The 16,861-nt window shown below is 46.0% G+C and overlaps 1 protein-coding gene across 7 annotated transcripts in view; it reads right to left on the bottom strand.

Moving 5' to 3' along the window:
- The window catches only part of APBB2 (amyloid beta precursor protein binding family B member 2), a 392,308-nt gene that overhangs the window by 112,507 nt on the left and 262,940 nt on the right, over positions 1-16,861 (bottom strand). For 4 of the 7 annotated variants that reach the window (XM_066387008.1, XM_066387007.1, XM_066387005.1 and 1 more), the window contains 4 exons: positions 10,829-11,037; positions 2,475-2,537; positions 1,998-2,083; positions 1,818-1,878 (listed from right to left, as the gene is read on the bottom strand). In XM_066387008.1, coding sequence (XP_066243105.1) covers positions 1,818-1,878; positions 1,998-2,083; positions 2,475-2,537; positions 10,829-11,037 — 419 coding nt within the window. The remainder of the gene's footprint in view (positions 1-1,817; positions 1,879-1,997; positions 2,084-2,474; positions 2,538-10,828; positions 11,038-16,861) is intronic. The other 3 variants (XM_066387010.1, XM_066387012.1, XM_066387011.1) reach the window with 3 other exon arrangements.

The following is a 16,861-nucleotide window of genomic DNA, read 5'->3' on the forward strand; positions in this document are numbered from 1 at the left end:
AGGCGTGACCCCATGCCCATAATGCTGGTCCTGCTGGTACCCTAGTATAAGCCTGAAGCAAAAGTTCACTCTTATTTCCCATCATAAAACACACCTCTGCTTATGACAGGGATGGCAAAGAGGTTTCACCCTGCATAGGTGTGCGACGGACCTGGAGGAGGCGGGCGTGACCCTGCATAGGTGTGAGGAGGACCTGGAGGAGGCGGGCGTGACCCTGCATAGGTGTGAGGCCCACCTGGAGGAGGCGGGCGTGACCCTGCATAGGTGTGAGGCCCACCTGGAGGAGGCGGGCGTGACCCTGCATAGGTGTGAGGCCCACCTGGAGGAGGCGGGCGTGACCCTGCATAGGTGTGAGGCGGACCTGGAGGAGGCGGGCGTGACCCTGCATAGGTGTGAGGCGGACCTGGAGGAGGCGTGCGTGACCCTGCATAGGTGTGAGGCGGACCTGGAGGAGGCGGGCGTGACCCTGCATAGGTGTGAGGCCGACCTGGAGGAGGCGGGCGTGACCCTGCATAGGTGTGAGGCGGACCTGGAGGAGGCGGGCGTGACCCTGCATAGGTGTGAGGCGGACCTGGAGGAGGCGGGCGTGACCCTGCATAGGTGTGAGGCGGACCTGGAGGAGGCGGGCGTGACCCTGCATAGGTGTGAGGCGGACCTGGAGGAGGTGGGCGTGACCCTGCATAGGTGTGAGGCGGACCTGGAGGAGGCGGGCGTGACCCTGCATAGGTGTGAGGCGGACCTGGAGGAGGCGGGCGTGACCCTGCATAGGTGTGAGGCCCACCTGAAGGAGGCGGGCGTGACCCTGCATAGGTGTGAGGCCCACCTGGAGGAGGCGGGCGTGACCCTGCATAGGTGTGAGGCGGACCTGGAGGAGGCGGGCGTGACCCTGCATAGGTGTGAGGCCCACCTGGAGGAGGCGGGCGTGACCCTGCATAGGTGTGAGGCGGACCTGGAGGAGGTGGGCATAACCCTGCATAGGTGTGAGGAGGACCTGGAGGAGGCGTGCGTGACCCTGCATAGGTGTGAGGCGGACCTGGAAGAGGCGGGCGTGACCCTGCATAGGTGTGAGGCGGACCTGGAGGAGGCGGGCGTGACCCTGCATAGGTGTGAGGCGGACCTGGAGGAGGCGGGCGTGACCCTGCATAGGTGTGAGGAGGACCTGGAGGAGGCGTGCGTGACCCTGCATAGGTGTGAGGCGGACCTGGAAGAGGCGGGCGTGACCCTGCATAGGTGTGAGGCGGACCTGGAGGAGGCGGGCGTGACCCTGCATAGGTGTGAGGCGGACCTGGAGGAGGCGGGCGTGACCCTGCATAGGTGTGAGGCCCACCTGAAGGAGGCGGGCGTGACCCTGCATAGGTGTAAGGCTGACCTGGAAGAGGCGGGTGTGACGCTCAATAGGTGTAAGGCGGACCTGAAGGAGGCGGGCGTGACCCTGCATAGGTGTGAGGCCCACCTGGAGGAGGTGGGCATGAAGGGGGTCATAACACCTATTCTGCTCTGCAAGGCAGAACCTGGTTTAGCTTTAAAGGCTCTGAAGCCCACCCAGTCAAACGGTAATTTTAACTTGTTACACTGTGCAAAGAACGGATGTGCTGAGATATAGGCAGAATTGTGATGATTACAGAAATCCTCCCAAAGCTAACTTGGTCTAGGGATTTACTTTAAGTGTTGGGGAGATTAGAAAAGAGAGCAGATTGAGGGATAATTACTTAATGAGTGGCTCTGGGCAGATGGTTTGTAAAAACTGGGCCATTATCCAAAGTCATCACTTTGATGCAAGACTATAACCTCGTTGCTGAAAGTACATTTTCACAAACCTTGGCTTCTGGGTCACTGTTGATACTACAAGAATCGTCATCATCAGCATGTGGGACATTTCTAGAAAAAAAACACACACACAAAAAAAAAAAAGAAAAGAAAAAACTGGACTTAGAATTCTGTTGCCAACTCTGGTGGCAAAAAGCCACACATCGGGGCTGGTCCTCCCAATGTCCTACCTGAGTTTCAAAGATGCATAGCGTAGTGTTGCTCCTTCAAACTCTTTTAGACTGGGGTCCGGGTTCACTGTGGCTGCATGCAAGTCCTGGGGGAAAACAGATGCCTATTAGTGGACAACGGGGAAGGGCCCATGATACGGCTTCAACTGTCACGAGGGAGAAGAATCCTCCCGGCCTGAGGCAGAGTGCACGTGAGCTTAGGCAGAACAAGGCATGCAGGGGCTGCTGGATGCTGGCTTGGTGCAAGGAGCCGCTCACAAGACAACAGGCAACCTGGGGCACTCCGCTTGAAGTCATCCACAACGGGAGACGTCAAGAAAGAGGCCACGTGTGTAAGCTGACATCCCTAGCAAGAAGCCCCATCACTCCGTTCCTGCAGAATGCATGATATTCACAAAGAAAGAAAAAGGTACAGCCACAGCCATGCAAAAAAAAGGACAAAATAGTAAATGATCTAAAAGCTGACAATATACTTGCCTTCCAAATGTCACTATTAATCTTTCCCCCATTCAGAACAGCAAAATCACTCCATGGCTGTTTCTAGACATATAATTTATTCACAGAGGGAAAAAGCACATTGATTTACAAAAAAAAAAAGAAAAAAAAAAAAAAGAAAAAAGAAAAAGAAAGAAAAGGAAAAAGAAAAGAAAAAAAAACACAAGACACTGTTGTTAGCATTGATATTCACAGGATGGGTTAGGGAACAAATTCACTCTAATGGCAACTTGTTAGCTCACTCTCTCCATTACCACCTAAAGGCAGGAGGAAGGAGATAGCACTTTATTTACCAAAACAAATGACTGAACATTATTAGCAGACAGATAAGTTATTTTCTACATGTGGTCTTAACAAGCAAACAAAATGCTTCCAAATATTAAATGTCTAGCACAACTAATTCCATAGGAAACTTCTTCTCTCCCACTAACCAAACAGAACTGTTTTCTTGAGGTAGAGGCAAAATTAGGGATGTTAACTTGTCAATGTGCTGATTTGGAAACTGAGGCATGCCCATGGTTAAGGGCACAAAAAGCTGAGGGGTCAAAATGTTTTCATTTAAAAGAAAAAAAGAAAAGGACAACAAAGGGGAAAGAGAGTTAGTAAGAAACACAGCTTGACATCAACATCTTGCTGAGGTTTAAACCTAACAAAACCTAGCCCAGAACAAGCTAATGTGAAGTCCTCTCATTCATAAAACACTCTACTTCTTTGACACACAAGCCTCTTCACAAACTAAATTTTTTAATGTTTATTTTATTGATTTTAGAGAGAGGAAGGGAGGAGAGAGAGGAAAAGAAAGAAAAAGAGAGAGAGAGAGACAGAGACAGAGACAGAGAGAGAGAAAAGAACATTGACCTGTCCGTGTATGTGCCCTGATTGGGGATCAAATCAACAACCGCTGAACTTCGGGACGATGCTTACCAAATGAGCTATATGGCCAGGGCACAAAGTAATATTTGATCACTATAAACACAATTTGGAACAAAGCATGAAGCCTGGCCTTGTTGGCAGAACTCTTACAATAGGGCTCTGAATCTAAACAACTTCCATTCATCTTGGACAAGAAGGAATGCTTTTTCTTTTTCTTTTTTTAAAAGATTTTATTTATTGATTTTAGAGAAAGGAGAGAGGGAGAGGGAAAGAGTGAGAGAGGGAAAGAGAGAAAGGGGGTGAGGGGGAAGAGGAGCAGGAAGCATCAAACTTGTATCTACTCAGCCACTACTGGTCAGGCAAAATTGTTTATATATATATCAATATATATATCAATATATCATCAATATATATATATATATATTATCCACTAGATTGAGTGAATATTCAAATATTTGGGGAAATAATACAAATATAACCCAGGGCATCCTTCTGAATTTGTAGCACTGCCTTGGTGGGCAAATCTCTTTTCTCAAACAACAAATCAACAATGGAAACTTTTCAGGTAAAGCTCTTTGAACATGAGAAGGAAACAGGACCCCAGCGTTTGCTGCCAACATTAATAGTTTTACAACCACTCCAAGCAGAAGCAGCTAAGGTCAATATCCCGTGTGTTGCAAGACCCATTTGTCTAACTCTGTAGGACTCTCTGAGGGCCAAGTCATCACAAATTTAGATTCATTCTCTCTCTTGCAAAGTTGGTGTCATCATTGCTATCTCTTTTTGAACTAGGCACCTGAATGGCAGTTTTTCAACATAAATTAGAATTTAGACCACTGTATTTATTTTTTTTAAATAATCTCTTTTATTGAATAAAATAGCACGGATGCTGCCCAGCCCCTTACTTCTCTCCTACTCCGTCCCCGAAAGCAGTGTTCAGTTTCCACTGGGGAGAAGGTTAAGAACGGAGGAGAGTCTGCGCATGCGCAGAGTTGGCCGAGGAAACCTGGACGGCGGTGGGGCTTTGTAAGCACGTGCGCTTCCCTGGGAAGATGACCCTCAACTTTTCTCATGTTGTCAGGGGAGCCAGTGACCAATAAAGGTTTAAAGCCACCACTGTCGGGGTAGCGAGTAGAAAATAAAATTTTAAGTTAAAATTTCTTTTTCAAAAACAAAATCTTATTGAGCCCCAAATTGCTATCACTGCTTACGTGGGAGCAATACGTGGCTTCCATTTAAGTCAACTTTGTAAAGATTAGATAATGAACTAGGAAAACTAAGAAAATTGTGTTTCTGTGGAGCAAATTGTTTTAAAAGGGTGGATGTCTGACAGGAGGAATCTGAGATAGGAAATTATGCTCAGGAGACATTTGTCTACATCTGGAGAGGGGAAAAGAAGAGTATTTAAAAAAAAGAACTCTTCAGGAAAATCTGCAGCATTTAATAAAAAGTTCTCTGCAAATCTGTGTGGTTTAAAATTTTTAAATGTATTTCCTCTTTGGACAAAAGGGTCCCAGTAAATTAAAAGGTGCTTACAGTCCTGAAACTACAGGAATCTCGCTCACATGCGATGGAGACATGAGTCAGCTGGCAACTTCCAACCACCAGCCTGTGCAGATTTAAACAAAGGTCGTGCACAGTGACTCGGCAAAAACTTAAAATAACATGGGTACTCCAAAAGAAACCCTTTCACACAAAAAACAAGTAAGAAAAAATGGAAACATTTTATGTTATGATTAGGTCAAAGACACTTTTTCCCCCGTCTATATTTTAAAATGCTTATTAAAATTTTCTTCTCTCCCATAAGTAACCAAAAATATTTTTTAAATGAAGAACAATGGAAGACAAAAACCATATGTTTTAAATTTTAAGAATTGTGTCTCCTATTCATCTAATTTTTTTTTTTTTTTTAATTAAGAGGAGAGCATACAATGTTTTAGCTAATTCATTCCTTTAAAAAACAACCCGACAGAGACTGCTGGGTTCCAGAGGAATGTGCGGCGGCCCCGGTCGGCAGGCTGGAAGGTGAGAGTGAGACATGAAAGAGGAGGAGACAGGGAAAGACAGCAAGAGAGAAGGCAGGTGGGCGAAGACACAGACACAACCACAGGGAACGGGGCGGCGATGGAAGAACGGAGACCATCTTCCAGGACCGATGACCTCCCAATTGCTAACCTTTCAGGCTGCACAGCTGAGCGATGTTCTGGTGGCAGAGTTACAGCTGGGGACATCCTCCTGGGCCTTGTCTTGACCCTGCCCAGGCTGCAGCAGCACCCCTGACCCTGATCACAGTGACTGTGCTCCGTTCTGGGGGAGCCCCAGGGCTTGAGCTCCTCAGAGACAGCGTGTCCTCGGGGACTGACCGACGCCTGGCGCACAGCACGGCCGCGGGGACCACAAGGCGGACTGTGTGTGTGCGCGCGCGCGAGCGCGCGCGGGGGCGCGCGCGCGGGGGAAGGGGGAGGGCCGCTAAGGGAGCTGAGCTCTACAACCTTGACTACCGAGAGCGTCTTCTTCCACATGTCTCTTCTGAGACCTGGAAGGCCATTCCACCACTCAAACAACCCCCCCCCCCCCCTTTCTCCTCTATACTCTCTTCTTAAGGAACCGGGAAACACCTTCGGTCAGAAGGATTATGAGGAACACTTACCTACTGGCTAATCGTTATTCGTAAAGATATTTTGTGTGGTTCCCTCTTCTAAAATTCAACATCTAAGTAATTTGGAACAAATTAATGGATTTGGGGGGAGGTGATCACGGGCCAAATTTCAGCAGCAAGTGCTTCCTGGACAGTTTATAAACTTTCAAAACTACTGCTGGCACGTGCAGTGGAAACAGGATCCGCTGCGCATAACACGTCCCCAGTCAACTCTGCAATGTGATAGTAAAACCGTCAAACTCTAAGGAAGCCTCCAGTCCTAAGCTTTCGTGAGGCTTAGTCAACAGAGTTGGCACTTATCTGATTTTTTTTAAAGGCAACCCAGAGAAAAGCTAAATAAAATATGCATTTCTAACACAACATATTACAAGTTTCTTCTCTCCCTTAACATTTTGCTTTTCTCTCATGTTTCCAAATTTGTTGAAACAGAGTCTAGTTAGGAATCAAAGAAATGGTGTCAGAGAAATCACCATTTCTCTTTAACTGTTATTAGCACCTAAGACAATGTTACCAAGAGAAGTCATTTTCTAGAAGGCTCTGCATAAGACACAGCCCCGCCTTGGGGTGAGGTGAAGAGATTCCAGGCTCCCTAAGCAAGCCCCTGATTACAGTATGGAGAGGCTTGGGGTAGGGGCGGGGGTCCACAGACCTTCATTCAAGCCTGACCTACCGTGGACCTGGTGTGTGATCTTGGACAAGCTCCTTCACCTCTTTGGGTCTCAGTGTTGTCAAAGGTGAAAAGAGAATGGCAAGTCTAGTCCCAGACTCGGGGGTTTTAGGAAGAGTAAAGTGACAGGCTGAGCACGCTCGCACACTGGCCCTGCACACTAGCAATCACCCTTAGTGCCTCTGATTTCATAGCTGTTGCAGTATCTGCATGTCCGGGGCATGTGACAGGCTGGGTCTTTCCTCCAATTATCTGACCCTCTACCTGCTTACTTTCTTTGCCCCTGTGATTTTAATTTATTGCCTTTTAAATCCACTTGGTTCTTTGACGTGATGGATGGCCTTACGTATAGGAGAAATGTGTATGAAGCTAACATTTGAAAGGTTGATCTGAAGAACACCCATCCTATTGGTCTATTAAAGTCCTGGATATGAGTCACTCACTCTCTGCAACTTCAAACACTACACATCCATCAACCAAGGTCCTTGGAAGGATAAGACTTCGTCAAAAACAACAGCATGGTTAGCAACATACCAGAGGAACGGAACCAACAGCAGGTGGAAATTCACGTAGTCCTGGACAGAGCACAGGACCTGGAGTCAGAGCCCAGGAAGTCAGAGCCCACTCCAACACCAGCTGCGTGGTTTACTCAAATAATGGAACCTCAGTTGCTTCTTTTCTTAAATAGGAAATATAATAGTGGTCTTCTCTGTCCCATGAAGAGTCTTAGGGAACAAGTGAAATGACATTTATGAAAATACCCTGAATGCCACAATAAGTCATAAGGAGCAGCTGGGAGGCTGAGCGCTGAGGGAGGGTGTGTGATGGAAACAATGACCTCTAGGAGAGGAGTGGGGGGCGCGGCCGTGGAAGTGGAGAGGGACCCACCCAGTGGAGAGCGGGAAGAAGAGGTAAAAGTAGGCATCAGAAAAGGGCTCAGGGATCAGAAGTGGACTCTGCTACCTGACACTTCCCCAGGGCCCACTCCCCACCTGTGCTGCATTCTTTCTAAAACATGGAAATGAACGTCTACCATATTAATCGAAGAAATAAAAATCTGAACCAAAGAAACCTTGGAGTGGCCCCAGAAGGTGAGCTTTAAAAAGGACTTCATTTCTTCCACATACAGAGAACAAGAGAGTCACTGAACAGAAATCGTTATTACAGCTAGTGCTCGACTTACGACCACGATTGGTTCCAACAGACCGGTCGTAACACGATTTGGTCATAAGTTGAGTAGACTATATGTACAGTACTGTGAAATGATGTTATAAAAATCTTTAAGTCATATTTTATCATAATTTTCTTTCATTATTGTTATAGATCATAATTTTCTTTGTTCATTTCATGCCATTTGTATCATCTCTACACCATTTTGTTTCTTATTTTTACATTCGTCAGGTTTAAGTAAAACACTGCATTACCAGTACAACTGGTTTAATATTTGCAAAGACAATTTCCTCTTGATAGACATCTTGGGAGGGGTTGGATGAAAAATATCCAAAACACAAATTGCTGTACCGAGTCTGGGATAACAGTTGAAATGGTGCACGCGAAGATGGTAGTGCTGCCGGAAGCTGGTCTGCATGTCCTACGCCCAGCTGGGCAACGCTCGCGCTGCCAGACGCGGAGCAGTCGTGGCTAGTGATTGTGGTCGTAAAGTCGAATGGTCATAAGTTGCATAGGTCGTAAGTCGATCAATATTTATATCTCAGAGTTACTTTATTCTCCTCACCTCTGGGCCAATGAGAAAGAAAGCAGAGGCAGAAATCTCAAAGCCAGGGAAGATAAATGAGAATTCTGGCCTAGAATTCAGGAGGATTCAGGAACTCTGAGTGCTACACTCAGTGCTGCCGCTGGTCTCTGCACCACAGTTTCCCTTTTTCTTACTTTATTTTTTTCCAAGAGGAGAGAGATGAGAAGTATCAACTCATAGTCGCTTCACTTTAGTTGTTCATTGATTGCTTCTCATATGTGCCTTGACCAAGGGGCTCAAGCTGAGCCGGTGACCCCTTGCTCAAGCTGAGCCAGTGACCCCTTGCTCAAGCCAGCAACTTTGGGATCTGTTGATGAGCCTGTGCTCAAAACAGTGAACTCGGTCGGGGTCTCAAACCTGTGACCTCAGCATCCTAGGTCTATGCTCTATCCACTGAGCCACCAACGGTCAGACCCCTTTTTCTAATGTGTAGATACTGGTGTCAGATGATCCCTTCCCCCGTGGCATTCTCTGGTTGCAGGGCACCTCTCATTGGGGAAGGAGGTTGAAACCCTGGAATGGAGACAGCTTCTAACAGAGATGCCAAGAGGAAAGCTGCACGGGTACGGAACAGAGGGGGTCTGTGCTTCAGTGAGAGCAAAGGCTGCGCCCTGGCTGGCTCGGGGTCCGGGAGGCCCCTCTGTGGTCCAGGAGACATGTCAAGATGCAGCAACTGCACTACAGTAGGAAGAGGACCCACTCCATGCCAACGTCTCTGAGCACCAGGGCTGTGTGGGTCCTCTTTATCCCCCAGTGCGCCTGACACAAGATGAATACATGACTGAGTGGAATTTTCTCAGGGAGTAGAAATACGATGCTTCAATAAAGTGTTATCAAAATCGCCCAGTGATACACGACAAAACCCTATGTGGTTTCAGTGGAACTGAAGCATGCGCCTGATTCTCAGGAAAAGGTACCATCAAACCACGGCCTTTGTCTACCAGTGAGGACACAGCTCACCCCAGCCCCGCCCTTTAAAGATGGAGAGTCTGAGGCCCAGGCTCGGTAAGTGAGACACTGAAGCCCAGTGACAGCGGGACGTGGTTGGAATGCAGCGTTGACTGCCTCCCCGAGAGGAGCAAGTAAGTAATCAAAGATGTAGGAAACAAGATGTCTCTTTCTTGTTTCCTGCAGGGAGGGTGACAATAGTTGCAAATATAGAGAGAGGAGCCTTGGAGGTAAGAGATGCAGCTCAAATGTCCTTGTGTCTCCAAAATGGGTTGTTGAGAGAAGAAGATTGTGGTCAGAAACAAGCAGAAACGTCCTGGTGTCAGAAATCGAACTACTCCTCTCCCCCCAAAAAGCCATTATTTAACTGTGACCTTTTCCAAATGTAATTCTCTTGACTATTTTGTTATCAGGATTCACAAAGGTTCATGACAGGCTTTTTTCAGTATTTCTTTTTTAATTTTTTTTAATTTTTTTTTTTTACAGAGACAGAGAGAGAGTCAGAGAGAGGGATAGATAGGGACAGACAGAGAGAGATGAGAAGCATCAATCATCAGTTTCTCGTTGTGGCACTTTAGTTGTTCATTGATTGCTTTCTCATATGTGCCTTGACCGGGAGGCTACAGCAGACCGAGTAACCCCTTGCTTGAGCCAGCGACCTTGGGTCCAAGCTGGTGAGCCTTGCTCAAACCAGATGAGCCAGCACTCAAGCTGGCGACCTTGGGGTCTTGAACCTGGGTCGTCTGTATCCCAGTCCGACACTCTATCCACTGCACCACCACCTGGTTAGGCAGGCCTTTTTATATTAACAAACACCACAGTGGAATTTTCTAATGCCTCGATTCTTTGTTTAAACATTCAGATTTCTTCCTCAGGGATAGCAGAAATTTATGTTGCTCATTATTTCTAAAATAATGTCACTTCTGCTAAATAAACAGGTCCATTTTTAAAAAAATAGAAATTAAGCATTTAGGGGCTCTCAAGGGTTCTTTTTACAGACATCCTTTCCTGCAATCAAATGAACTCGAGGATAATAAGATACGCAGTAATTATAAGACATCTGGCCAAGAGACGTTCGTCTGTGTGTAAATATTTTATGGAGTCAGCACCATGCAATGGCACCTACAGTGAAAAATACTGCCTTCATGAGCCCTGGGGGATCTAAATCACTTCTCATTAATCAGCCCCTTTTACTTTCTGTACCTAAAATAGTGTTTTATGAGATCAAAAGCCATTAAAAAAAATAAAAACATCCCTGAAAGATGGTATAAACACTATTAACTAAGAGGTAGCATTACTGAGGTTTCAAATGCAACATGCATGATAATAAAAAGCTTACCTTGGTGACCTGTTGGGGCAGAAGTAACAAGTCTAAAGAGATATCACAAGATATGACCACTCTACTAAGTCATTAAAAAGACACTCCATTTTACCTCGTTCTCTGGGGTGGGAGATGGCGTTACAGAACTAAGTGACCCTTTCCTGGAGCCCTGAAGATCTGCTGGGATGGAGATAGGGCGTTCCCACTGAGTCGCTCCTGTCGGTATATGCCAATAGTAGGTCCCAGCGACATCGTTAATTCTTTTCCAGCCAGGAGGCAAATCTGGGTCGGTCTGAAATGAGTGATCGCTCCATATATCTGCTGGGAAATGGAGGGGGGGAAAAAGAGAGGATTTCATTAAAAGAGGAAACAAATTACAGTCTTCCAAGTTTAGTACCAATAGTTAGGAGACATCCATAGACAGATGTGTCCATAGCTCAAATGAGAAGAACTACAGCCATTCCATGGATACAGAGCATGGTGAAAGGGGTGATAAGGAATAAAACCAGGGAAGAACTGGAAAGGAAGGATGACATTTGAGAATTGGACATAAAGGGCCCACTATTAAGTCACCCAGCAGCTCCAAAAAACCTATGATCAAACCGAAGCTCTATTGTTGCTGTTACATGCTGTTGAGTCAGCTCTGACTCCTGGTGACCCTATGAATGAGTAAGGTCCACATGTCCTGTTCTCAAGAGCCCTGCTCGGCTCCTGTGGACTCATGCCTACGGCTTCTATTATGGAGTCCATCATCTCATATTTGCTCTCCCTCCTTTCCTGCTGCTTATTTTTTTTTTTTTTAGCACCACTGTCTTTTCCAAAGAACCCTGCCTTCTCAAGACGTGCCCCGAGCAGGACAGCTTCAGCTTCGTCATTTTTGCCTCCCGTGATGTTTCAGGCGTAATTAGCCAGAATTAACTACCCAAGTAATATTTGCAAGGTTACACTCAAAATCTACTAAATCTATTTGCAAATTAGTAAGATTTATTGCCGGTATCCTTACAACATTCCCAGCAATGAGTACAATTCCTAGTTTAACTACTTTCTATAAATGAATACTCGATTTTCATCTTCTAATAACTCCTCCTATTTGATGTAAATATACATATATGCAAAGTCACAATGTCTTTTGTAAGACTCTAGAATTCAAACTGTACACGAAAGATTCCCAAGGAAGGAAAGCCTTGGTTATTTAAGAAGCGACCAGACCGCTGTAAAGCCAGGCCAATAATAGGAATATATAAAGTAGGGTGAGTGTGAAATACAGGAGACAATGGTGGGCACAGTGGCAAACTGGCAAGCATGCAAAGTCCAAAGGCATTCAAGTTAAAAAAAATAACAAACACAGTGGTATGTGGTGGTGATGGGGGGGGGGGGGTAGTAAACAAATCAGCCACCCTTGACCTATGTGAATATTTTTAAGTTTACTAAATAACTATTTGCTTTTAGAAATCTCATTCTTGGTCCGTCGCCCCCTTATATTTTTTTTAGTTGAGAGGAGGGGAGATTGTGAGGCAGACTCCTGGAACATGCATCCCGACTGGGATCCACCGGGCACCTACCCCCCATCTTGAGCCAATGCTTGAGCCAACAGAGCTATTTTTAGCTCCTGAGGCTCACACTGGGACCAAGGAGTCATCCTCAGTGCCCAGGGCCAACGCTAGAACCAGCTGAGCCACTGGCTGTGAGAGGGGAAGAGAGAGAGAAGGGGGAGAAGGAGGGAAGAGAAGCAGATGGCTGCTTCTCACATGTACCCTGACCAGGAATTGAACCTGGGACGTCCATACACCAGGCCGACACTCCATCCACTGAGCCAACCTGTCAGGGCCTCTTGGTATTTTTTGAGTTGAATATGAAATGGATAAAAGTGCTAAAGAAGACAGGAGGGGAAGAGGAACAGAACACACTCCAGGGGACGGGGGCACATCGAAGGGATCGCGGGCAGCTGTCGCAAAGCAGACAGGCAGAACTTCAGCTCTAACCCTGCGGGTGACTTTATTCTCAGGATTAGCCCTTTTCGGTGTGGCCCCTCAGAAAGGGCTGGAGCACTTTACAGCAATTCAGATGAGAAAGTCTGTGGGCCTTGCTCTGGGCAAATGTCACAGCACCAGGCGGGCAGGCGACACTGAGGCTGTTACAGCAGGCACAGGACAAAACAGAAACCAGACAAAGAGGTTGATTAAGACTGAGGGCACAGATGTACATTCATGAGGCTGTTTGGGATCCCAGCATTCACGTTCTCATTTAAATCTGCCAGAGGCAAAACTGCCACATGTCTCAAATTATGATGGAAATTTCCCTTCCCCCTACAGGAAATTAAGCATGATTAAATAATTTCAAGTTACTCAAACTTGAAATAAACATGTGTATACACTCCTTTGTCCTGTGTCGGTTTCAGGGGCTTGTTTCCGCAGTTGTCTGGTTTTCAGCATCTCAGCTGAGACAGGCCAGGTACAATAGATGGGTTTGAGGATTGCTGAAGAAAATCCCATTCGAGGGCATTCCCCTGCCCTATTCTAGTGGCTCCAAGACAAGCTCTGGGGCTAGAAACTGAGAGACATGAAGAGGCTGCTGGTTACCATTTCTGTGGTCTTTGAGGTCTGAGGGACTGAATCTACCCATTTGTTCTAGTTTTCTCTACAGCTGGGCATTAGCATATATAAAGAATAGCCCTATACACAGCACGATCAGAATATGAAATCCTGTCAGACCAAGGACAGAGACCAGGGTGCATGGCTTTCAGGTTTGGCTGTCGGGGAAGCACCTCAAGGGCAAGACGCGAGGGGCTCTGGGTGGCAGGGCGGGAGCTGGGCTGCTCTGCCTCCAGCCAGACCCACCCATTTATATTTGTTTTATAGTCTGAGTTTTTGCTAAGATTTTATTGGAATAAAAAAAGGGGGGCATTCTGTTGGTAAAAATTGATGATGACGACGACAAGATGAGGATGATGGAGGAAGTAAGGTGGGTACATCTGTAGCATCATTAACAGTTCCGGGACCATTTATAGAACCCCTTCCACATCATCCTACCCTCGTTGTAAGGGCGGTAAACCCTGTGATGGGATCATGTCGTCTTGTTCACCATCGTAATCCCAAGGCCTAGCAAGGCAGGTGTTCAATAACAATGAGTTGGATGGGCAGCAGATGGATAGATAAATGGATGGGCGGAAAGAAAGAATGAACAAAGAAAGAGGGAGTAATGAATAAATGAAGTCCTTGAATGATGGGATTTGGAACTTGGCACTGAGCAAAGCAGGGATTATGAAGAAATCAGCTCTGTGCAATTTCACTAGACAGAGCAATGTCCCACCCCCCAGGAATACTAGCTTCTGGGGAGGAGCAATGACTTCTTCCCTTGATGGTGCATGTGAATGTTTTTTATGGATAAAAAGAAATACAGTAGGATAAACTGGAGAGACTTCTGGGCTGGAAGCCAAGAGACTCTGAGTTGAGATATCTTTTTCTTTTTATATTGATATATATATTTGACAAGGAAAAGTGCAAAATATGTCAGGCACCTCAGCCCCATTATACTTCATTCTGTTTAGTCTTCATAGCTCTATCTTGCTTTATTTATTTATTTTTTACATAAAATAATGTATATATTTAAATAAGTCCTTGGACCATTTTCAATGGGTCAGTGGTTTTCAACTGTTATCAAATTGAGGGGGAGGGAGACAGTGGTGCAGGGAGGGGGAATTTGGGTCCTCCCAGAGCTTTTTGACCATAACAGTACCATTTTTTATCTGTTTTACATATTGGTCTTGAATGTATAATTTTCCTTGAAAATAGGGACCAGTGTTTTTGCTTTGTTTAAACATTTTGCTTAAAATGAAACTTGAAACCATAAGCTAAGGCAAGAGGACAGTGGGGCCAAGACATCTAAATACCAGGAAGCTGCTTCTGTCATAAGATGGTTCAAAATACTGCAAAGCAGCTTAAATGGATGCCCTCTAATGGAAACCGCCGTGGACGCGGCGTGAAGGAGGCGTGCAGACCGAATGAGAATGGGAAAAGCTGTCAACACCGGGTGATCAGAGGAGAAGAGTTCCAACCCCATTTTGATTCTCAGGAAATCACTTAGTGAAGCTCTGCTGAAGAAAAGGCAAGGGGCTGGCGCTGCGGAGAGGAACCGGCGTCTGAGTTTCACTGCCCTTCCGGTCGGCAGCAGCTCTCAAACCGAGTTTCTGCCATGTGCCCCCTCCAGACAGACCCGTTCGAGTTCTGAAGTCACCACGTGGTATCCTCAGCTCTCAGTGGGAACATCCTCAAAGACCTCCAGGCCGGAGAACGCTTTTTCTTCTCGGGTGAATCACTGTGCTACTGTCCTAAGTAAACTTAGCAATTTCGATTCAGTATTGTATACCATACAGCAAAACAGGGTTCCAGCTCAGAGCTACCCAACTTCAGGGCTGGCACTCAGACCAACAACGGGGTCGCTTCAGGAAAGATGCGCAGGAGAGTTAAAATGGGGATAGAGCTAGAAAGCCTGATGAGGATTGTTAAATTCTCCAGCGAGACTAGAAAGGAGTCAGCAAAGACCCTTCCCGGCTTCGTGCAGCCTGGCGTGACAACGCAGAGGGAGAACTCGCAGGGGCTCCATTCTGGCCCAGCCACTCCCTGTCTGAATGGCCGTGGACACCTTAGGCATCTCTGCGCTCCAGATGCTTATCTGGAAGGGGGTGAAAAATAGTGCCTACTTCACCAGGGAGCGTGTAGAACATTCAGAAGGAAGCTGGCATATCACAGGCATATTCACTACATAAATGTTCACTGTTACTGTTCTCATTACTGTCATTATAGGTCTCCAAGCCAACAAGATAATAAGATATTAAGTTCACTAAAGTCACCACAAAGAAAATACTTTGCTATGTCCAAAGGAAAATACTCACTGCAAAATTTATGGGATTAAATGGTCATAACAGTTCAAAGAATAAGGCTAAAAGATGTTAAGCGTGCTGTGACTCTCTGAAGAGGGTCAGTCAAGGCCAGACTCTACCCAGCATGCCTTGCTGCACTTCTCCCCGCCATGTGCCATGCCCCTGACGGCTATGCCTCTGCTTCACAGGTACCTTCTTTTTCTCCAAATGTTTGTCTCTCAATTAATGTACAAGTAAAAATAAATAGTTCAAAATATGTAAAAACCAGTTTACGTCCCCTGGTGTCTATTTTTAAGCAGATTTGCTAAATGTGTCCTAGGTTTCTCTCAAATACAAACCACCCCCAAGTGAATAGTTTCCTTGTGTTTGTAGGATCCTTGAGTTCTTTTCCCCACTGTGGGTCTGGGCAGTGGTGGCATTCAGCCGGTTCGCAGCAGTTCGGCAGAACCTATACCCAATTTTTCGTTGAGTTCAGCGAACTGGTTGTTAAAATGGCACTTGTAGTTAGTGTTCTCTCTGAGGTAGGGGTCTGGGGGTCGACCAATGTGGAAATCACAAATTTACATTCTAAAGGAATGGGATCCTACTCCTACAGTGAGAAGATGGTTAGGGATAAATCACACAGCTGATGATGCTCTGCTCGGATAAAAGCAAAGAAAATTGCAAGTGAGGACGCCAATCAAGAAGCAATATGGAAATATCTTAAATAACAGTTTGTTTGTTTTTGGCAGGTATTATTGAATTTTTTTTTCATTAATATAAATATTTTAAGTCTTATAACAATCTAGTTTTGTGTACTTCTTTTATTGTTCTTATTTAAGTATCAAATGCATGAAATAATAAACTATCTCTTGGTATATCTTTATTTTAATACTTTAAATGGCTATTAGGGCAGAGAACCGGTTGTTAAATTATTTGAATCCCGCCACTGGTCTGGGGCCCTCATTTGAAAAAAGAAAAAGTTCCCCACCCACCAGGTAAAGCAGGTCTGCACACACGTGACCGCATTTAATGCTCGCATTAACCCCAGCTAGAAGGCCAGGAAAGAAATATTAGTAAGCCAGGACAAGACTCCTGGCCTTTCAAGGCTTAAACCCAAGTCCTATCAATGCTGCCATGAGGTTCTGAGCACTAACAACAGTAAAGGAACAAGGACATGATGCTGCCTGCGGGCTGTGTCACCCAACATTTCTTCGCTGTATCGCAGGAGCTGGTGGGGTATCCCCAGCCAGCCACCCTGTGAGGGACACACTACTGTCAGCCCCC

The sequence above is a fragment of the Saccopteryx leptura genome, chromosome 5, assembly GCF_036850995.1.
Source record: "Saccopteryx leptura isolate mSacLep1 chromosome 5, mSacLep1_pri_phased_curated, whole genome shotgun sequence".
Classification (NCBI taxonomy): domain Eukaryota; kingdom Metazoa; phylum Chordata; class Mammalia; order Chiroptera; family Emballonuridae; genus Saccopteryx; species Saccopteryx leptura.